The sequence below is a fragment of the Rhinichthys klamathensis genome, unplaced genomic scaffold, assembly GCF_029890125.1.
Source record: "Rhinichthys klamathensis goyatoka isolate OS25496 unplaced genomic scaffold, OSU_Roscu_1.1 h1tg000336l_1, whole genome shotgun sequence".
NCBI classification, from domain to species: Eukaryota; Metazoa; Chordata; class Actinopteri; order Cypriniformes; family Leuciscidae; genus Rhinichthys; species Rhinichthys klamathensis.
The window spans coordinates 1,303,983-1,327,116 of record NW_026606850.1 but is presented as its reverse complement, the minus strand read 5'-3'; the positions used below and the strand labels follow the sequence as shown (position 1 = coordinate 1,327,116).

Here is a 23,134-nt window from a genome sequence, read left to right as displayed (position 1 = left end):
ACGGACCCCCATCCTACAATTTAAAAGACATTTAGTTTTGTGTTTAAAGACCCAATTTATACTGTGAAAAATTCATATTATTAATATGTCTGAATATTGTTTGGTAAATATATTCATCATATCTTACTGTTATAGCACTGTACTTATTTATTTAGTTTTTTAAAATTATATGTTTATTTTTATATAATGTTTGTTTATTTATCAATGTGTAAATCATTTATAATCATCTTGGTTTTTATTATTCTTTTTTCACACTTTTTCTTTAAACATCACTAAAAAATGCTGGCTAAAAAACAAACATTTCTGGGTTATTTATATACCTGAGTAAAAATATTAAAACTAACTTAGTTGTCACGCTGTGGCTGTAATAATGGCACAACGCAGGATAATCCAAACAAACACATCTTTATTATTCCACAAATGAACATAAAGAAGATCGCAGGAGAAAACTAACACACAACCACATAAGACGATACTGGACAATGAAACAAAGGAAACTAGGACTCAAATACACGGGGAAGGTAATCAGCTCAATGGAAACAGGTGTGTGGAGCTAAATAACAACCAAGGAAACTAACTAGAGAAGCAGGCAAAACAGAGATAAAACACAGTAAAAACAAAAACAAACTGAACATACACTATATTGCCAAAAGTTTGGGGGACGTCTGCCTTTACATGCACATGAACTTTAATGACATCCCATTCTTTATCCGTAGGGTTTAATATGGAGTTGACCGACCCTTTGCAGCTATAACAGCTTCAACTCTTCTGGGAAGGCTTTCATCAAGGTTTAGGAGTGTGATTATGGGAATATTTTACCATTCTTCTAGAAGTGCATTTGTAAGGTCAAGCACTGATGTTGGACGAGAAGGCCTGGCTGCCAGTCTCCGCTCTAATTCATCCCAAAGGTGTTCTATCGGGTTGAGTTCAGGACTCTGTGCAGGACAGTCAAGTTCCTCCACACCAAACTCGCTCATCCATGCCTTTATGGACCTTGCTTTGTGCACTGGTTTGCATTCATAATGGAACAGGAAGGGGCCATCCCCAAACTGTTCCCATAAAGTTGGGAGCATAAAATTGTCCAAAATGTCTTTGTATGCTGAAGAGTTAAGAGTTCCTTTCACTGGAACTAAGGGGTCAAGCCCAACCGCGGAAAAAACAACCCCAAATGATAATCCCCCCTCCACCAACTTTACACTTGGCACAATGCAGTCAGGCAAGTCCTGTTCTCCTGGCAACCGCCAAACACAGATTCGTCCATCGGATTGCCAGATAGAGAAGCGTGATTCGTCACTCCAGAGATCACGTCTCCACTGCTCTAGAGTCCAGTGGCGGCTGCTTTACACCACTGCGTCAGACGCTTTGCATTGCACTTGGTGATGTAAGGCTTGGATGAAGCTGCTCGGCCACAGAAACCCATCCCATGAAGCTCTCTTCACACTGTTCTTGAGCTAATCTGAAGGGCACATGAAGTTTGGAGGTCTGTAGCTATTGACTCTGCAGAAAGTTGGCGACTTCTGCGCATTGTGCACCTCAGCATGCGCTGACCCCGCTCTGTGATTTTACGTGGTCTACCACTTCGTGGCTGAGTTGCTTTGTTCCCAATTGCTTCCACTTTGTTATAATACCACTAACAGTTGACCATGGAATATTTAGTAGTGAGGAGATTTCATGAATGGACTTTTTACACAGGTGCCAACCCATCAAGATACCACGCTTGAATTCACTGAGCCCCAGATAGCTTTCTTTCACAAATGTTTGTAGAAGCAGTCTTCATGCCTAGGTACTTGATTTTATACAACTGTGGCCATGGAAGTGATTGGAACACACCTGAATTCAATAATTTGGAGGGGTGTCTCAATACTTTTGCCAATATAGTGTATATGTAACACCAATGAAATGGCACAACAGGCTAAACCCATAATTTGGATTTGGATTAAAAAAATCATGTAGGATGGCTAAACACTACAGCGAGGACCCTACGGCAGGGACGTGGAAATTAGGACTGAAAAGGAAGAGTCCTTGTTTAAAGAAGTTTGGAGGGGACAGACGCCGAAGGTGACACGAAAAATCTAAAATAAACGTGTAAAAATCAGAGACGAGCATCAGAGCTCAGCCAGTGGATACAGAGTTTAGAAATAACAGACAGGAAGAGGGAGCAAACCACAGAACAACACTGGAATGACTCTGGTGGGTGTGGCTTTAGGGCGGAGCCAGTATGTAAATGGGAGGAGCAAAAGAGGAGAGACCGACGCCCACACTTCCTGCCGCCCATCACTCAAAGCGACTGTTTGCTTAACGTTCCTCTGCTCCTTCCGGACAATTCCCCGCCCCCGACGCCCTGTTCTTTCCTCTATCTATTCCTAACATCCAGAGGAGAGGAGACGCAAAAACATTTTTTTATCTTCAACAGAAGAAAGAAACTCATACAAGATTGGATCAACATGAGAGTAAATGATAAAATAATTTTCATTTTTGAATGAACAATCGCTTTAAGAGCATTTCTGAGAAGATTTACACATACAAATATTGGAAACATGATGAGTGTAAAAGATGAAAGAAACTCAATCCAGACCTACAGGTGAAACTTTTACTGACTTTTGACCGGTAAGATCCTTAAAGAGGAAGAACAACAGAAGAATGGAAGGAGTGTGTCAGTGAAGGTGGTTGTGAATGTGTGTAGATGTGTGTTAGTTACAGGATCAGAGAATGACACCGTTCCTCTGTCATAGTCCAGATCAACTCTCACACGCTCAAGATCCTGTTCAACAGGAAAACCAGACCCAGACAGTCCGTACCGTCCACACCAGACATCAGTGTTAAAGAAAACACGTCTCTTCCTCTGGTTTGATGCTGTAGTTACTCCAAGACACCAGTATGAACTCTCTTTGACCTCCACATCCCAGCTGTGTGTTCCTGAGTTAAAACCCTCTGAACCCAGAACACAGTGATACCAGTCAAATCTCTCTGGATTATCAGGAAGAGGTTGTTTGTTCTCGCTCCATCTCACACTGGTCAGATCATCAGACAGGATGAGAAATGGATTTGCAGTGTTTGGATCCAGAATCACAGGAGCTGATGAGACACAATCAATAGATGCTTTTATTCTGGTGTTCATATAATGATCAAGAGTGAACCATACACAGATTATTATGAATTATGACACTTGTCCTATTGATAAACCCCGTCAGACATTTTTCTCGGATCACTGACACTGTTTTTAGTTCCACACTAATTTTTATTAGCAGGGTTTAATGGCTTCAGCGACAAACATTAAATGTGTGATTGAAATATTTGTGTCTCATCAAGAGAATCTGATAAACTGGAAAAGTTAAAATCACAATCAAACAATCAGAGCTGTTGGGATGAAAAACTGTATCTGTAAAAATTCTGTTCAGCATCATCTTTCATGTTCATTAAACTGGGTCTTAATTTGTTTGTATTTGTTTTAAATAGTTTTAAATCAGAGTGAATGAACATCGCTCTCTTCCACTCTCACTTGGCTGTGTTCCGAGTGTGTGTTCCCAGTGTGTGTGTGTGTGTGTGTCCACTTGGATGGTGTCACTTTGAGTGTTTGTTTGTTTTGAGTTTGCTTTTTTTAATCTGTTTCCTTTCTTTGATTGTCTGTTTCTAGGTTAATTTGATCCCTTTCACCTGTTGTCTTGTTAATTACTCGTTAGTTAATTTGCCCCAGTTGGGTCTCGTTTCCCTGATCTATTCTGAGTATTTAAGCCCTGTGCTTAAGTCTGTTTCTTGGCTGTCGTCGCTGCATTTTAGTAGGTTGTTCTGTTCATGTTTCTTTTGATCCTGTTTATGAGTTTTTGAGTTTGTTTAAATAAACACTGCTGCAAATTAGATCCTGCATCCTTCCCTGCTTCAACATGCTTGTGACAGACGGGTGAAATAAAGAGCACAAATTCCAGGTACATGTCATGACACTTTCACTTTCTTAAATTCTCAAGTTCTCAAATATACCAATAACAACATCTTAAGAAATATTTTCTCATTATATCCCTTATCGAAAGAAAATATAAATGTATTTATGATCAATATATTAAATGGTTTAAATATTCAGAAAAATATTTAGAATCGTATATTGTGTTTAATATATTACAATATATTTAATACATAAGGAATTGCCTCTTTTCAACCAATTATGGTGCTTCGTGCCAGAGCCCGCCAGAATGGACGTGGCTACTGGTTATAAAAACGGGCCATTTTGCCATAGGAGTCAGGTTAAAATCGACTGAAGCGAAAGCACCTGTACCAAATGTAATCGCACAGCAGGGTACGCAATACTCGTTCCCTTACTCTTAGGGAACTGAGGTTACGTTAGTAGCATTACGTTCACTTTCGAGAAGGTCTCTCGTAGTGCGTAGCTATACGCTATGGGAACCCATTTCTAAAATGCAGTGCTATCAGCTTAACACTTCGTCCCTTAAACTATAACCTAGGGCTTGAAGAACGAGGTTAAATAGTAGAGCTAAAGTCAAAACCCCATGGGGCGAGACCATGTCGTGCCCAGCAGAGGGGTAATTAAAGGCTTGGGCTCCCCCAAGGCCAAGGACTTTATAAAGAAGGAACTCGAGCCTGCATCTCACAATTGTGGACGGTAAGGACCATCCGGCCGCTGCACAAATGTCTTCAATTGGTATACCACTGGACCAGGCCCAAGATGAGGCTATAACTATTGTGGAATGAGCTCTAATGCCAATAGGGCAAGGATGGCCCATAGAAGCGTAGACTAAGTGATAGCATCTACTATCCATTGAGTAGTCTCTGCTTGGTGACTGGAAGCCCTTTGGTGTGGCCGCCGAAGCATATGAAGAGGTGTTCTGACTGTCTGGATGTGGCAGAATGCTCTAAATAGACTCTAAGGGCCCTGACAGGGCAGAGTAGAGATACATCTCCATCGTTTTCCGAAGGTGGAAGAGCTAATAGAGAAATGACCTGAGCTCTGAACGGAGTCGAGAGCACTTTAGGAACATAGCCATGTCTTGGCCTGAGGACAACTTTAGAGTCGTTGGGCCTGAAATCAAGGCAGGAAGCACTCACAGAGAGTGCTTATAAATCACCAACTCGCTTGACCGATGCTAGGGCTAGCAGGAGTGCGGTCTTCAGCGAAAGAGGCTTTAGGTCAGCCGACTGAAGTGGCTCGAAAGAGGGTCCCTTCAGGGCCCTGAGGACCGTGCAAAGGTCCCAGGCCGGTATAGAAGGGGGTTGAGATGGGTTCAGCCTCCTGGCCCCTTTAAGGAAACGCACAACGAGGTCCCTATGGAACAAATAGGCACAAATAGGAAAAAGAGGCTACAATTTGCAAGAGCTCACCAAAATTGGACAGTTGAAGACTGGAAAAATGTTGCCTGGTCTGATGAGTCTCAATTTCTGTTGAGACATTCAGATGGTAGAGTCAGAATTTGGCGTAAACAGAATGAGAACATGGATCCATCATGCCTTGTTACCACTGTGCAGGCTGGTGGTGGTGGTGGTGTAATGTTGTCGGGGATGTTTTCTTGGCACACTTTAGGCCCCTTAGTGCCAATTGGGCATCTTTTAAATGCCACGGCCTACCTGAGCATTGTTTCTGACCATGTCCATCCCTTTATGGCCACCATGTACATCCTCTGATGGCTACTTCCAGCAGGATAATGCACCATGTCACAAAGCTCGAATCATTTCAAACTGGTTTCTTGAACATGACAATGAGTTCACTGTACTAAAATGGCCCCCACAGTCACCAGATCTCAACCCAATAGAGCATCTTTGGGATGTGGTGGAACGGGAGCTTCGTGCCCTGGATGTGCATCCCACAAATCTCCATCAACTGCAAGATGCTATCCAATCAATATGGGCCAACATTTCTAAAGAATGATTTCAGCACCTTGTTGAATCAATGCCACGTAGAATTAAAGGAGAACTCCGGCGCAAAATGAACCTTTGGTCTAATTACACATTGTTACCTAGTCAACCGTTATCTGAGATTTGTTTTCATGATTATCGAATGTAAATAGTTTTATCTCTACAAACAGTTTAGCCTATAAAGCTAGTATAACGCTAGTATATTGGGCATAGTGTAATGACAAATAAAAATCGCTTGTTAATACCACTAACAAGGCTCAAAATAGCCCCACACTAGCACGGTAGCATAATGAGGGTCCCTACCTTCAAACCGAAGCATTGAGAACTTTGTTAGTGTCCAGACAGTTTAACCCCTTAAGTGTCACGGGCCCACCGGTGGGCCCAAATTCTTTACATTTTTAAAACAGTAATATCCTATACTAAACCTAAACTAATCTTGACAAACTATATATCATTTGAAAGCTTACAATCTCTAGTTTCCATATTTGGTGATTGATTTTCAAAATAAATTACAGAGGAGCCGTAATTTATCAATTTGCAACAATAATATTTTCATACTCTTAGACCTTTATTTTGAAATAGTGATGAACATGAAAAATCATGAAAGAAGGGTAGAAACCTCAGTTTGTTTTCATTCCAAGAGTTCAAAAGATAGCATCCATTCAATTATTAAAAAAAAAAAGGTCTGAATTTTTTTTTTATATATAAAGAAAAAAATTATATGATGTGGCAGGAAGCTGAAACGCACATGCGTGTTCTTTTTATGTTTCTTAGAGGTTGAAATCATATCAAAATCTGCCAAACTTCTCATATTACTTCTGAATAGGATGTCTACTTCATAAATTGTATGAAAATTGTGGAAATAATGGTTCATATCACTCAAAACACATATGGAAATGGAGGGGCCCTTATATGGGCAGTGATGGAGTCTGGTTGTCATCTAGTGAAAAAGTTTGGTACTGCGCCCAAACAAAATCTTACTGAAAGCTCATTTTTTGAGATATCAACCTAAAATTTGAAACACAACTTGTTCAGATTTTTGGCTTTGATTTTTTTGCAGTTTTAGAGTCGCCCAGGTTTTGAAAATATATATTTTATATAAAATATGAATAATTAAAAATTTTACATTGTACATTTTCATAAACTCAAACTTCTATAACTTTTTTTCTGTTTCACTTTCTTAATTTATTTCACTTCTACAAGAATCTGCCAAATGTCTTCTTTAAAACAAGACCAATCTTACGTCTATATTCCAAAGCATTCTTGAATTACAACCATTTAAGTTCGAAATGTGCATTTTCATGTATATTCAAAAAAAGGGGGGTGACACTTAAAGGGTTAATAAGAAAAAGAAGATATTTTAAACATACAGTCAACTTCGTGTATACAGGCAGAAGCCATCTTTGAAATACCGTCTTTACCAGTCGATCTACGAACGCCGATCCAAGCCTGCTGTTCGCGCTCACCTTATCACAACTCATAGCTCGTTCACATCTCACCAGCGCACTTGAATCGGCGTTCGTAGATCGACTGGTAAAGACGGTATTTCAAAGATGGCTTCTGCCTGTATACGCGAAGTTGACTGTATGTTTAAAATATCTTCTTATTAAACTGTCTGGACACTGACAAAGTTCTCAATGCTTCGGTTTGAGAACTTTGTCAGTGTCCAGACAGTTTAATAAGAAGATATTTCTTCAAGGGATGGCCACTGACAAAGTTCTCAATGCTTCGGTTTGAAGGTAGGGACCCTCATTATGCTACCGTGTTAGTGTGGGGCTATTTTCAGCCTTGTTAGTGGTATTAACAAGCGATTTTTATTTGTCATTACACTATGCCCAATATACTAACGTTATACTAGCTTTATAGGCTAAACTGTTTTTAGAGATAAAACTATTTACATTCGATAATCATGAAACAAATCTCAGATAACGGTTGACTAGGTAACAATGTGTAATTAGACCAAAGGTTCATTTTGCGCCGGAGTTCTCCTTTAAGGCAGTTCTGAAGGCGAAAGGGGGTCAAACACAGTATTAGTATGGTGTTCCTAATAATCCTTTAGGTGAGTGTATTAATCCAGCGGTCCTCAACGAGTCCTCAGCGAGTTCCACTTTCCTGCAGAGTTTAGCTCTAACCCTAATCAAACACACCTGAACAAGCTATTCAAGTCTTCATGATTACTACAACGTTACGGGTACACAACAAAATCCCCAGTATTAAATCAACACTGCTCAGAGTACATATTGTCCCAATCTATAGAGTGTTAAAGTTAATGAGATAATTCAATTATTAATTAAGGGATGATTAAGCATTAGTGATGAAAACCTGCTGTTAACAAGCAGAATGACTAAAGAAAAGAGAAACACAAGAACTACAACTGACTTCAACCACACCCTTAGTTGAAATCAACTGAAGATAAAAGAAGACATTAGCCCTTTCACGCATAGTGGTCACTACAGTGGACAGCTATTTAAAAAGCATTTTCTTGAATTTGCAAGGGTTTTGATGGCAAATGTTGCACATCAATCTCTTCAGTGGAACCTGGTGCATCATACCATACATTGCAACCAAGTTGTAAGCCATTGTGTTTAGATTTTTTCCCCCTCCAAACCAAGATGGCCAATGGTCAGTAAGACATGCCAAGTTGCTCCGGAATACCCACCCATTCCTTCTATCCTAGGAGACTCTTGTAGGTAAAAAAAAATATTGCAGCATCAAGCAATATCTAATGAGTCATATCACAGTACAATTTTCCAAGTTTTGGATTGGGAGAAAAATCTGATGAATCACCTGTCCACTATAGTGGACCTCATGCATCAATGGCTATATTTCAGCTACATTTCATACATGTTTACGTAATGAATGTTGCTTGTAATGCATTTATTTATTCGTAACATCAAAAAATAATCTGATTACGTAATGCATGTTACTTGTAATGCATTACTTTACTTGTTAGATCAAAAAGTAATCTGATTTCGTAATGCACGTTATTGTAATGCGTTTCTTTACTCGTAGCATCAAAAAGTAATCTGATTACGTAATGCACATTACTTGTAATTAATTACTTGTTAGATCAAAAAGTAATCTGATTAGGTAATGCATGTTTCTTGTAATACATTTCTTTACTCATAACATTAAAACAAATCTGATTATGTAATGCATGTTACTTGTAACACATTACTTTTCTTGTAACATCAAAAAAGGTTTTCTCAGAAGAGGGCTATGCTAGAAATGTGTCCATCTTGAACATAATCAGAATTATCAGCTAATAAGGGTAAATTGACATAATCTGGCACACTGGAGGGAGCATCTGAGTGGTTTCCACAGTTGTACCTTGACAGGCTGTAGAAAATTCTGATGGAATCACGTCCTCATGTTCTGATATCAAAGATACACAAAGTGCAATTTGTATTAAGGTCAATTGCCTTTGCAATATTTCGGATTTATATATATTTTTATATATTTTATAGTTTTCACATGATTTGATATAATTGTATTGATTAGTTTGTTAAATACACATACTTTATCTGTTTGATTATTCTGTTATGTTTTATACAGTATCTCTTCAGTTTAAACCATAAATGCATGCTGTCCACTCAAGTGGACATCTGAAAATCTCTTTGAAAAATTTGTTTAAAAAAAAAAAATCAAATCTTGTTTTTCATGCCCAAAGAGCAATAAAAACACTAAAAAAATCATCATTGAGGTTATCATAATTCATGCATGAAAGGGTTAAATCTCTGAAGATCTCAGCAGAGGAGGATTAAACAACTCCACAAACAGCATTACCAGCTTCACTTATTACTAACCAGACTGACTTTATTTCAGTCACAAGTCAATGGAAATTATTGTTGAGAGTTGATGTTGATGTTTTAGTGATCAAAAAACGTATGCCACCATTATGCTTTAGTTGGGCCTGTGACCCATTTGTTTTTCTAAAGCAAGCTTCTTTAAGCATTTGCAATAATGTTTCATTATAAACACTTTGATAAACAAAAGGTTCAAAATGCAAATCAGCTTTAATGCTTGCAAGAGTTTTAAATGAAAATCATAAAGTGATCTTTGTTAATGGTCAATTGTCACTCAATTTTTTTTGTTTATAGACTGAGGTTCAGGTATAGCAAATCTGTAAAAAACAAACTAAAATAGTTATATTAAACAATTAATAGTTTTCTATCAAACAATTGTCAATGCTAAAAATTAACAACCACAACCTCTGAAAATATACACTTAGGGTGCTTTCACACTTGGGTCGTCCAAGCCCGAGCGCGTTTGTTCCCGGCACCCCCTGCAGCGTTGGTCTGGTTTTACACTCAACTTGATTCTATCGAACCCTGGTGCCTTTGCGTGCATTTTATGTCATCGCAAACGTGCACGGCACATGATAGAAAACAGATCGTGGGTCAACATAGTGTTTTTTATTTATTCTATGCTATTATGCACAGCTGAGTGAACAACACAGGTTTACTGTGTGTGTGTGTGTGTGTGTGTGTGTGTGTGTGTGTGTGTGTGTGTGTGTCGCATAAGGTTGCTTTCTGCTGCTTGCAAATGGACTCTTTTGAGGAGACTGTGGATTTCCATTAATGTGTTGCCCTGATCACCCGCTATATGCGAATACACTGCAGGCTCACTACGTATCCAAGGTAAATCATCAACACTATCATCCCTTACATGTGTTTTATTTAACTTAATGCATCATAATCAGCTAAAACGCATGCACAGGATACTTTTCTTTCTGAACAAGTGCACACCCCGAGTCCGTGTTGCTTTCACATTCACATGAATCGAGGTACAGTTCGGGAGCAACCGAACTGAGACCACCATTTTTGTAATATGGTGATACCCAGCATGCATTGCAGAATGAAACTTTTTGTTTATTGTCACCATTGTTGAGATTCATATGCTGATTTTTGATGCCTGTGTGTTTGGTTAAAACTGGAGATCAAAATCTTTTATGCACTACACAGTTTGAAAATTACACACGATAAATGATTGGTGCCAAACTTATTTCTCGTGCTGTAGTTTCATAGGGTAGGCAACGCAAAACCTCAAATCTATTAATGACAAAACATTGATTAGTGACTTTAGATGCAATAAGGCCAAGTTCCAATTATATGCTATAATAATAATAAAAAAACGAACATCTTCTGATTTTACTGCTAAACAACATCATATACATTGTTGCAGAGAAAATCTAATATATATTCAGGGTATATCTGAACAATATATTTTATAATATAACTATGATTTTATGAACATTCTTTTCAAGAAGTTTTGTCTTGAGAACAATCTTAAAAAAACACATGTAGTAACTTTTGGAATACAAAATATTCTTAACTTTTTACAAAATAAGTTACAAAATTAGAAGAAAATGATTGTACACATAATGTTTGTATCCTTGTACCCAGGGGCGGACTGGTCATCTGGAGCACCGGGACTTTTCCCGGTGGGCCGCTGGCCAATGTGGCCCGGTACACATAAAAAAAAAAATATATATATATATATAGCCTATATAAAAAATTACGGAATATTACATTTCTTTTCTATGCAAATGGATGAGGGAATCGATCGCGCGGGCGCGGCAGACAAGGAGTGTGTTTCGTGTGTGTGTATTGCCCTCCCTCCCTGTTAAGTTTGGTCTACTCCATTGTGTATCTTGAGAAACGCCCTCTTTCACGTCCTGGAAACACACCAAGCCAACGCCGATGAACTAGCGCAGATGAAAGCCGACTGTGTTGTCGCCTCGCCTCGCATCGCCGCGTCGCAGGAAAAAAACTGCACTTGAACACACCGAGAGAACTACTGCCGACTGTTAGCTAGAATGAGCGTTCTGCACCTGCGTGTAAATGAGACAACTGTCTATTTCTGAAGATATATTCGTCTATATTCGTCATACAAAAAGAGAAACCTGGCGGCTGCACACCGTAAACAAAGCAGTGCGTGCTTACCGTTCTGAAAATCAATCCTGCTAAACACTTTCTTTATTCCACTCCTCTCATGTTAAAATTTAAATATTCGCCAAGGTACACTCAGGTAAGATGACATAACATTAGAACAGCCTTCTATCTGTGCTGTTTTGACTTCTTTGCTCGCTGTTTTGCTATTATTCTCGTGCAGTGGACTGACTCGTTCACTATAAGCTGAACAGCCAATCAGAGTTCCCTCTTTCACCGACATGTCGAATCGACCGAAAAAAAGCCGGCGAGGACAAATTTCAGCCGACGGTGCGGAACAACTGAGAAAACTTAGTCGGCCGACGCACAAAAACTGGCCGATGGCAGACCGCCGGCTTGGTGTGTTCCGGGCTTAATTTACAGAGAGAGAGATTGATCCTTTACATCGAACTTCTCTGAGCAGATAATTAATAATAATTGTCCATGGATGAAAAGGGGAAGAAAAGAAAAGGTGGAGCTGAACAGTTATGCATTAAAAAAACATTAGAGGTAGATGCTGTGAAATGCTTCAAATTAACAGATTATACATTTGGCGCGAAGAGTAGCAGTTCAGCAGGCTCTGATGGCTCTAGCTCCCCCTGACTAGCTGATATGCTGTCTTTATAGTTTTGTATTAATAATGTTGTGTCTTAATGTTCTTCTTTTTGTTTCCCATTGGTTTTACAAATATGACCTAATATATGTTGTGTTACTTAAAAAAATTGTTTAAATATAATTTATTTTTGTATTGTGTTATTTATGCTATAAGGGGTGTTAAAAAAATATTCTGCACATTAATGGGCCAATGTGTTATGATTTGGAATGTGGTGGGCTGCTGTGGGCCAGAAAGTCCAGGGCCGCTTTTTGGTCCTAGTCCGCCCCTGCTTGTACCCTGTACCCTTTCTGAGGAGATTATAAAATTAATAATTTTCTTCATGAACTTGAGAGACTGTCAATAGTTCCTCTAGTAACACATTATAATATAAACTCTTTGAGGATCTTGAAATATATATTTAAGATCTTGAGTTCACAATATTATTTTGAGCTTCAGTGTTTCAGTCTGAAGAATCACAAATGAAGCCTCAAGTATCTTTTCACTTTTACTCTGTTGAGTTTGTTCTGGACTAGATGAAGAAAAGAGAAACATTCTCAAAAAAAGAGTTAATATTCATTATATGCCAGTAGTATGATCTTCATTTGCTACAAACTGAAATAATCTAGTGCTTTTGTGTCATAAACCCATGCCTGATTCCCAGTGTGTGTGTGTGTGTGTGTGTAACAGCACAGATCTCCTCCAGACTCACTGTTTTGGACGATGTCCTGCATCTTCTTCCAGACTCTGAACGGCAGGTTGCCCAAGTATCGTGGCACATGAATCAAAGCTCCAGAAGCCATCTGTGGATCCGGCTGTGAGATCTGGACTCTGGAGGAACATTCAGGAGTCAGAACTGCAGTGGATCAGAACCAGAGAGACCAGAGACACCAGCAGATCACTCACCTTTCCATTGAGACTGGAAACTCCTGCAGAACAAACACACCATTTATCATCAAGAAATCAATCAATCAATCAATCAATCAATCAATCAATCAATGATGTGAAATCAGACCTTCAGAAAGCAGACGTCATTGGCTTTCATCATCTCCTCCATGTCTTTGATTGTGTGTGAAAGATCTGAGATGTGTCTGTTCATCTCCTCCAGCTTCTCCTTCATCATCTGCTTCTTCTGCTCCTCTTCCTCCCTCAGTGCAGTGATTGTAGCTTCTTCTTCATCTCTGAGAAACTGATGAAGCTTCTCAAACTGCTGTTTAATCTGATGCTCTGTGTGCTCAGCGTGAGACTGAAATCAAAATCACATTCACTTTAATCATCTCAAAGACACAACTGATTCTGGAGCAGCATGAAGAGTGAGTGGGGAAATGTGGGTTAGTTAATTACAACTTTAACTTTCTGAAGTACTAGCACGGTAGTAGTAGATGATCTGTGTTTGTAGGGTGAAAATACACATCATCAATGAATCATCAGGTAAAAGCATAATGTCAGCAGCTCAGTGACTGTTGCAATAAAAGTTTGTTGCGCTCATGAATATTAATCACATTGTCTACATTCTCCCAAACTAGCCAATGGGATTTGTGCTTGAGCATTAGTCCCGCCCACTGCTGAATAACCAGCCGAGAGAGGCGTCTGCGCTTGATCATCTTTATACACAAACGGTTGTGTGTTTCAGTCAATAAAGGAACATGTAATTATGTCCGACAAATCAATTCAGTTGTTCTAATCAAACTTTTGCTTATGCCAAAAGAATAAATTCTCACCTTGATGTGTTGAACTGTTTTCTCAAACTCTTCTTTAATGTTTTTATTGTGTTTAAGTTTCTCTTGTAAGGACTTCAGTGCTGTATTAAGCTCCTCCTAGAATTTAAAAAGAAAATCTATAAGACACCAGAGATTTCTATAATATGATCTTAGATGTACCCACATAGTAATGTTTCTGGTTCAGCTCCAGTCCTCACAGGCCCTTTTCCCTCGGCCCACATGTTGCACAGATATGGGCTATAGACAAGGGCCACACATGAGCCATAAATAGCCCAAGTCTCAGCCAATTGCTGACCCATAACTGGGTCTGCACTGGGCCTGAATAGGTTTTAGTGTTGGTACCGATTTTCAGCCTTAAGTAAACCAGAAACCCCAAAACTGAGCCACACCTGAGCCTTATCTACACTGAGAAAAAGCTGTATTGACTGTCATTGACTGTCAGCTACGGCTGCCAAACAAAACACTTACAATTAAAGTAAAATATCCTAATTTAAAAAACACTGTTATTTTACAGATATTTCCTGAATTATTACTAACAAACATATTCACTGTAAAACGAGAATCTCTTGCAGTTAACATGCATGAATTAATCTAACTATTTGTCACTGCATCAGCAACTACACAATCACTGCATGTTAAATAAAGCAACATGCTGGAAGTAACATTATTCAAGAACCGCTATAACGCCAAAACAGTCTGTTACCTTAAATTATATGTTTATCTCTGTAAAGCTGCTTTGAAACAATTCATTGTTAAAAGCGCTATATAAATGAAGATGACTTGCAGCATAACACCAATGTTTTCTTGCCCATCCTGGACTGAAGCACAAGCTCTACTCTTCAACACAATGGTGACCCACACAACCTTCTAAATCAAAACATTAAACACTAACCGATCTCTCAAGATCTCAGCATCTTCACTTATTACAATCCAGACTTTATTTCTTTCATAGTAATGTTCTAATTGAGAATTGTTGATTGTTTTTGAGAGTTGATGTTTTATTGAAAATAATAAAGTTTGAAACCAGTGTTTGCTTTAGTTGGGCTCTTGACCCTTGACTTTAAAACATTAGTTTTTCTCTGGCTGCTGTAACTGTATGTTGGTCACTTTTTAGTGATGGTATAATCATCATTTAGTGGCTTGATTCACTGATCCTAGAGTCTAATCTCTGATTAAATAATTTGATATTAGTTGTTAGAAAACCAGATAATACTGATACTACAATATCAGAAGGATACTATAAATCATGTGAATTAAACCGTTAATGCACTCAGAGATTTGACTTTAAGTGATATCAGTAAATCAGGTTACTACATGATGATGACATCATCACCAATATGTGACCAACATCCTCTGATGAGATTTTCTCCTGAATTTTTTCCATAACAAACATGTATCAGAAACACACAGGTAAAGCAACAAAATAAAAACTAATGTTAAAAAGTCAAGGGTCAAGAGCCCAACTAAAGCACATACTGATCATCATAATGGTGACATCAACATCTAAACCTCTCAATAAGAACTTTAGTATGAAATAAATAATTTTGAATTTCAATAAATTTCCTTGTGCTCCCGAAAAGTGAAGATGCTGAGATCTTGAGAGATCTGTTAGTGTTTAATGTTCTGTTGCTGCCAGTAATTTTAATTTATTCGGGAAATACCTGTAAAATAGCATTTTTTTTTCTGTAAAACATTTAAGGAAAATTTGTGTTAACGTTTTTTGCACTTTATTTAAAATTAGGATATTTTACTTTATTTTTATGGTTTTTGTTTGGCAACAGACATTTGTCCGTTTTTTTCCCCGATCAGTAGTGAGAAAGGAAATAAATATCCAGCACATGAATAAAATACTGTGTATTTCATGACACCATATTAATAAAATGATGCCCCATGATAAACAAAATTAATGAAATATTGAATGATTGGTTAAATGATCACAGAAATCTTCAACTAAATATTTTAAACTGTAGTATTACTTAAAATTAAACTTTGAAATGCCAAGTCATAACAAATTAAACGTTATAATTTCAAATGAAGTAAATTGTAAGTCAGTTAAGTCAACTGCATTGAAATGGACTTAATTGGCCTAAGATCACAATCCTGATTTGGAGCAGATGATCACTGGATTGATCTGGGACACACTCCTCACACCAACAATCGGCCTCATGTTGTTTGCCGTGATCATGCTCTGCCATCATTGCCACACATGAACCAGATCTGGCTGACAGGAGGCCAACAGTGCCAGCGTGAGGACACATTCGAGCCAAGATCCAAGACGTGGGATAATACATAAGCTAAAACAAGTGTTTATCCTCATCTGTAAATCCGTCTTACCTTAAAAGCTGGAACAACTTCACCGATGGGTCTGAATGTGTGATTGAGGTGTTTCTGTGAATCTCTGCACACTAAACACACAGGCTGGTTGTCCTCCAGACAGAAGAGTTTGAGTTTCTCACTGTGTAAACTGCAGAGCTCCTCAGACACTGATGAACAACTCTTCTCATTTCTCTCCTTCAGGAACGACTCACACAAGTTCTTTAATGCAAGATTTAATGGAAGACGATCTTTTGAGGATCTTCTCCTGCAGACAGGACACTCCTGAATTTCCTTGATTCTCCAGAACTGTTGAAGACACTCTTTACAGACACTGTGACTACATGACAGAAGAACAGGAGCGTTGAAGATTTCACAACACACGGGACAAGAAATATCATCTTCAGATAGTGAACCCATTTTCACTCTTTGAGCTTCAGCAATATAAACGTTACTTTCACTTTGTGAACGATGGTTTCAAAAATTAATAACCACAAGAATCTCAAAATCTACTGTCTGTTCAGAAACAAACTTTGCAAAGATCCTGATTGAAAGAGTTTCTGCTGATTCTTGTTTGCCTTTGTTGAAAGAGAAGAGAGTCAGTATGACACACAGGTGAAATAAATCAGTCTTTTCCTGGTTAGTGTTGTAAGAGGGTGGAGTTTCTGATCACCTTTAAACAGGTCAGAAAGGAACATCAAGGTTTCTTCAGGTTAAATTTTAACAAAATGCATTCAAAGTTAACTCACATTGAAACTATCAAGTAATAAACACACGTCTGTTTATCATGCTGATTGTCAGTGTTTGGAGACACGAGCAGAGCTGAGTTGAGTAAACAAAAACTGTACTCAAGTAAAAGTAAGAACTTATAATTACTCAAGCAGAAGTAAAAATTGTAACGTCAATAACTTGAGTAAGAGTGAAAAAGTATCCAATGAAAAAAGCAAGATAATAATGATGGTGAATCAATGTATATCAATAATGTTGATACAAATTATCTTTTTTCATATTTTTTAATAATGCTTCAATTCCTTAAATCATCAATTGCAGAAAAGCAGTAATTTGTCTGATATTTAAACAGACTTGTTGATCTGCTTTATCAATACAGAAATATTCTCAAAAACACTTGCTGATAAATACCAACTTAATGAAAGTCAATGGTCAAGACCCCAACTAAAGCAAACACTGATCCCCATGATGGTGACCTCAAATGAAACATTTTCAATAAGACATCAACATCTAAACCTCTGTTAATTCTCAATAAGAAGAATTCTGTATGGATGTGACGTAAATAAAGTCAGTCTGGTTAGTAATAAACATAAAACTTAATTAAACTTCCATTTTTAATTTAATTTTCCTAACATAGAAATTTAGGTTTACAAAAAGTTTAAGGCAACCACCTTCAGAACTTTTTATAGTTTACTCAACCTCATTTGTATTGCTTTTACAAACTTAAAGTTGGTGTTAAAGTTCAACCAACCTATTAATTTCAGCAAAGAAATGCCAATCTAATATGAGTGAATTAATTTAATAAATGCTATTCAGTAGAATAACAACATTGGTTTCAGAACCAAGCTGCATGAATCATTTCTGAATAACTTTGAAAGTCCAAGTTACCTTCCACCTCTACATCTATGCTCCTTATGTTCGAATTGCAGTTAACTGTCGTCACATCGTCTTGAACAACAGTGGGCACACCAACTTTGAGTCAACTTTTAAAGTAAACTAGACATCAGCTTATATGATGTTCAAACTGTTTGATGTATAGTAGAAGAGCTCAGTTTTACTTTAAATAGCATCAATATAATTATAATTATATTTACTGTATTTAAATGTCATAAGTTTAAATATAGTGAAATTATTTAAAATTGCCCTTTCACATCAAACATGTATGATACAAACACAACAGGACATTAACAGAGCATTCTGGTCAGTTTCAAAATGCAACAAAAAAAATATTCTCTTTTGGTTAAACCATACTTCATGAAATCAGTCAATGAGACTTTTACATGATGATTACATCTTTATCATCAATAAGTAGGCAACATCGTCTTATCACATTTTGTCTGGCGTTTCTTGCCATAACAAACACAATTACAGCTGCCAGAGAAAAAAATACATTAAACTAAAGCAAACACTGGCCACCATAATGGCGACTTCGAACAGTGGCGAGTGGCCCACCCCATCAGAAGTTGGTAATTTTCCAAACTGATGTATAAAATAATTTCATAAACAACAATAATAATAGGAATAAGAATAAACATCTTATCACACTTTGTTAAAAGAAAGATTAAATGGATGTTTCGAAGTTTTCCCTCTCCCTATCGGCGCATACCATACACTTGTCAAAATAAAAAGGTGAATAGGCGGTACTAACAGAAACTGATGAATCAATGTTATCTTTATCACGTAAGGACAACTGAAAAAAGTGAAACTACTGTGTCGTTCATTTAAAGTGCATTTTTATATTGGCCTAAAGTGAAAATCACAATTTCTGATTTAAACCTGTTTTGTTCAGTTTTCCTTAAAGCAAATAACAAACACAAAAAATTATACTTTGGACCAACTTAAAAAAATTACTGTAATTTGTTACAGCTAAATGTATTAGTTTTTCTCAAGCTATATTTTTGATTTGGTTTAAACTTTAAATTTTAATTTAATATCAATCAAGTTATTCTGCTCAACAAAAAGTTAAAGTAACACCGAAGCAGTGTTAAAGTTAATGAGATAATTAATGAGATAATTAAGTGATTAATTGAGTCATGATTGAGCATTATTGAAGACACCTGATGTTAACAAGCAGAATCACTGAAGGAGAAAACCGGAATTTCTATGTCACCGTTATTGAGATCAGTCTATGTTTTAGTTGGGCTCTTGACTTTTAAATCATTAACTTTAGATGTTGTTTGCCTGCTGTACGTGAGTTAAAACAGCCGGAGGAACAACTAGAATAGGTGATCTGATGGTATTGGTTGTGTTTTAACAATCATTATTTCACAATCATTTGACCTGAATAACTGAACTCATATTGAGTCCAATTTAGGTTTACTTTATTAATTATAGCAGCATTGGCCTTGTAGAGCATAATATTTTTACCTTTTACAATGAAATCCAAAGATATTTTTTAAACATGTCTCATGTACAAAAAATAATTTATTGATTCTATTTCATTTTTAGACACACAGACATCAAGAATCACCCTGTGAATCTCATCAATGGTGACAATAATAAGCATGTTGCAGTGCATTCTGGGTGCCACCAATCAAAACTTCATGGCTCCCAGCATGCATTGCTGCATGAATAAATAATGAGCTTATGTTCAGAGGTGATCTGTTTCTCACCATTGCTGAGATTCATACGCTAATTATTGATGTCTGTGTGCGCCAACATAAGTGGTTTTGAAGTTTTCTTTTTATTGAATTGATAATTTGGATTTCATTGAAAAGGCTAAAAACATTATGCTGAACAAGGCCAGTGCTGCTATAATTAATAAAGTAAACCTAAATGGGACTCAATATGAGTTGATTCAGGTCAAATGATTGTGAAATAATGATTATGTTAAAACTCAACCAACACCATCAGATCACCTTTTCTAGTTTTTCATCTGGCTGTCAGCAGCCAAACAACATTAAAAGTTAATGATTTAAGGGTCAAGAGTCCAACTAAAACACACACTGATCACCATAACGGTGATTTAAAAAAAAAAATTTTCTCCTTCAGTGATTCTGCTTGTTAACATCAGGTGTCTTCAATAATGCTCAATCATCACTCAATTAATCACTTAATTATCTCATTAACTTTAACACTGCTTCAGAGTCATTTAACTTTTTGTTGAGCAGAATAACTATTTTGATTGCTATTAAATTAAAATTTAAAGTTTAAACCAAATCAAAAATATAGCTTGAGAAAGACTAATAAATTTAGTTGTAACAAATTACAGTAATTTTTTAGGTTGGTCCAAAGTATCATTTTTTTCAGTGTAGTAGGATTTGCGCGTTTGTAGATTTGAGTTTGAAAAATGGCAACGCAAATACCAATCAGTAGATTTTTTTAAGAAGCCTAAATTGGATATTTCAAGTGTACTACCTGAGGAAACCAAGTCTACCAATGAATTTGGGCAACCTACAAATAAAGCAAGACCACCTGCAGCTGAATCTGAATCTCCTCCTAATGAGCTTTGCACGTCACCATTAATTAAAGACCGGGCATCTGCTAATGAACCAACAGCGTCTACATCAAATGTTTCAAAAACCCCACCACATGACCTGTCTGACCTGGAAGAGCCCCCCATGCAACCCAAATTGCAACGATTTGGATCGACAAATCATGGAGCTGAACAGCTGTTCCATGACGACACCTATGGCTTCATGCGTGCTGCTGTTGACTTTTTACCTGGTACCCACACTTTTGGAGATATTGACTCACTAACAGTTGCATGCAAACATTTTAACATAGACATTGGTTATGCTGAGCTTATAATGTTCATGTAGCAACCAAAACGGTTGGCTGATACTCGACAGGGCTTCACATCACTCATGGACGTGTTGGATAACAGTCCTGAGGACATCTTTCCAAAAGGTAACAAAATGATCCGAGCACTGATTACTCTGACAATAACATCATGCAGTGTTGAAAGACTGTTCTCCACTAAAAAACACATAAAAACATGTCTATGCTCCTCAATGACTGTTAGACCTTATCAGTAATTTACGCTTAATTGTACATTTCTTTACTGTAATCCATGTAATCCAATCTTAACTGTAATCTAAATACTGAGACCATGCACTAAATCAAAGCTTGAGTCAACCGACTTCCTTAAAATGACCAACTGCAGTTTAAATTTATTAATTAATATTTATACTGCACTAATAATGTGAGCAAAGTATTTCTGAGAACTTATTTCGTTTGAGACCACTAAAAAATTATTTAAATAAAGAGATTTCCATTGGATCAGCAACTACATAATCACCTCCTCTTAAATAAAGCAAATCATCAATGTTTCTCGGTCTTCTCCTGGACTGAAGTACAGGCTATACTCTTTAGAAACACAGAGATATCAAAAATCAGCACATGAATCTCAACAATGGTGGCAATATATATATATTTTTATTCATGCTGCAGTGCATGCTGTGAGTTTTATCCTGGAACCCAGCATGCATTGCAACATTAAACTTTTGATTTTTACCATTGTTGAGATTCATATGCTGATTGTTGATGTCTGTGTGTGTCTGAGTCAAGAAGGAGTTCAAAATGTTTTAATGCATTATATGATTTCAATATCCTTTGGAATAACTGATTATAGAAACTAGGGTTGGTCAAATGAAGCTTCATGAAGCACTGATGCTTTCCCCTGAATGTTTCGGGCAAAAATTCAAAGCATCAAGAGTGTTGAAAACAGTCCCATCTTGTGGCAGGTCAAATTTATAGAAGCCATGTACATGAGCAGCTGAGTGCGCAGCGCAGTTGTTTTATCCATTACCCACAAATAAAAGCCTGATAACGCTACATGTTAATTTTTCTGATAATATAATTAACTTTTTAAAGTATGGCAATAAAATAAATGTAACAATTATATTAATACTAATTATAAAAATACCAACAGAGTTGCTTGATGCAAGTAAATATTGTTCTAAATATTTTATGGTTTCTATGTTGTTTATGTGTCAGAATATATGATCATGTAACATAGGCTATAGGCTTATTTATATATATATATTTTTTAAATTGTAGTGAATGGACTGAAACTTCCAAAAACCTGTAGAGTCTAGGTTTAAACATTCCGACACACAAAGTGAAGCATTCACGTGACTGGAAAGAAAGTGAGGCTTCGTTTTTCGTTGATCAGGTGTTTCTCTGAAAACAATACGCACTCTGGCACGGAGCTTCATGGGAAATTGCGCTGCGTACTTGATACACTCTTTGAAGCTTCAGTGTCAAATGTAACATCATTAACAGAAAGATTGCTATATCTCATGCTGTAGATTCTCAGATATATGATTAATACAATTTTAAACACCCATAAATTCAAAGCTTATACACAGGATGAGATCAGAGAATCAGACATGTCAAAGGCATTATCATTACAGCCAAAAGCACCTGATCAAATTCCTCTTGGTGTTTTCTTGCCATAATAAATGTGCTTTATAAACACACAGTCACAGCAGCCAGAGAGAAACTAATGTTATAAAGTCAAGGGTCAAGAGCTCAACTAAAGTATATACTGATCACCATAATGGTGACTTTATTATTTTCAATAAAATCTATGTAGTTTGATCAGGGGGCAGCGCTTGCAGGTTCACTACCTGGTCCGCAAAGGGAGTGGCAGGAACCTTGGGCACATATCCGAGCCGGGTCTCAATACAACGTGAGAAAAGGCCGGCCCGAACTCCAGGCACGATTCGTCGACCGAAAAAGTAAATCTCTGTTAATTCTCAACAAGTACTTTTGTACATGTATTAAATAAATCATGTTAAACTGGTTTGTAAACTGTTTTCACACTTAGTGTGGCTGGAAGTCAGTTGTAGTTCTCTTTTTGATTCTCCTTGACACTTGATTACGATGAGAACATCTCCGTTTTTAATCAAAAGCCCCGTCGTCTCAGACAATTGTAGGAGGACATGTAAAAGGTAAATGTACATGTAAATACAAACATTTTCTCAACGTTTTTAGTAAAGAAAATCTAAACATTAATTCATATAGGCAAATATTTATAGGCCTAC

The 23,134-nt window shown here is 37.2% G+C and overlaps 1 protein-coding gene across 2 annotated transcripts; it reads right to left on the bottom strand.

The window, feature by feature from the left end:
• Positions 1 to 2,513: 2,513 nt before the first annotated feature.
• Positions 2,514 to 16,958, bottom strand: LOC130106309 (nuclear factor 7, ovary-like). 2 transcript variants are annotated; one of them, XM_056272378.1, is made up of 6 exons: positions 16,437 to 16,958; positions 14,103 to 14,198; positions 13,397 to 13,627; positions 13,288 to 13,310; positions 13,094 to 13,212; positions 2,514 to 3,075 (listed from the first exon to the last, which is right to left on the bottom strand). In XM_056272378.1, exons 1-6 carry the CDS (start codon positions 16,833 to 16,835, stop codon positions 2,591 to 2,593), a joined length of 1,353 nt encoding a protein of 450 aa, XP_056128353.1. In that variant the 5' UTR covers positions 16,836 to 16,958; the 3' UTR covers positions 2,514 to 2,590. The 2 variants fall into 2 exon arrangements, with proteins under 2 accessions (XP_056128353.1, XP_056128354.1); XM_056272379.1 differs by lacking the exon at positions 14,103 to 14,198 and having other exon boundaries at positions 2,515 to 3,075; positions 16,437 to 16,957.
• Between the last annotated feature and the right edge of the window lie 6,176 nt (positions 16,959 to 23,134).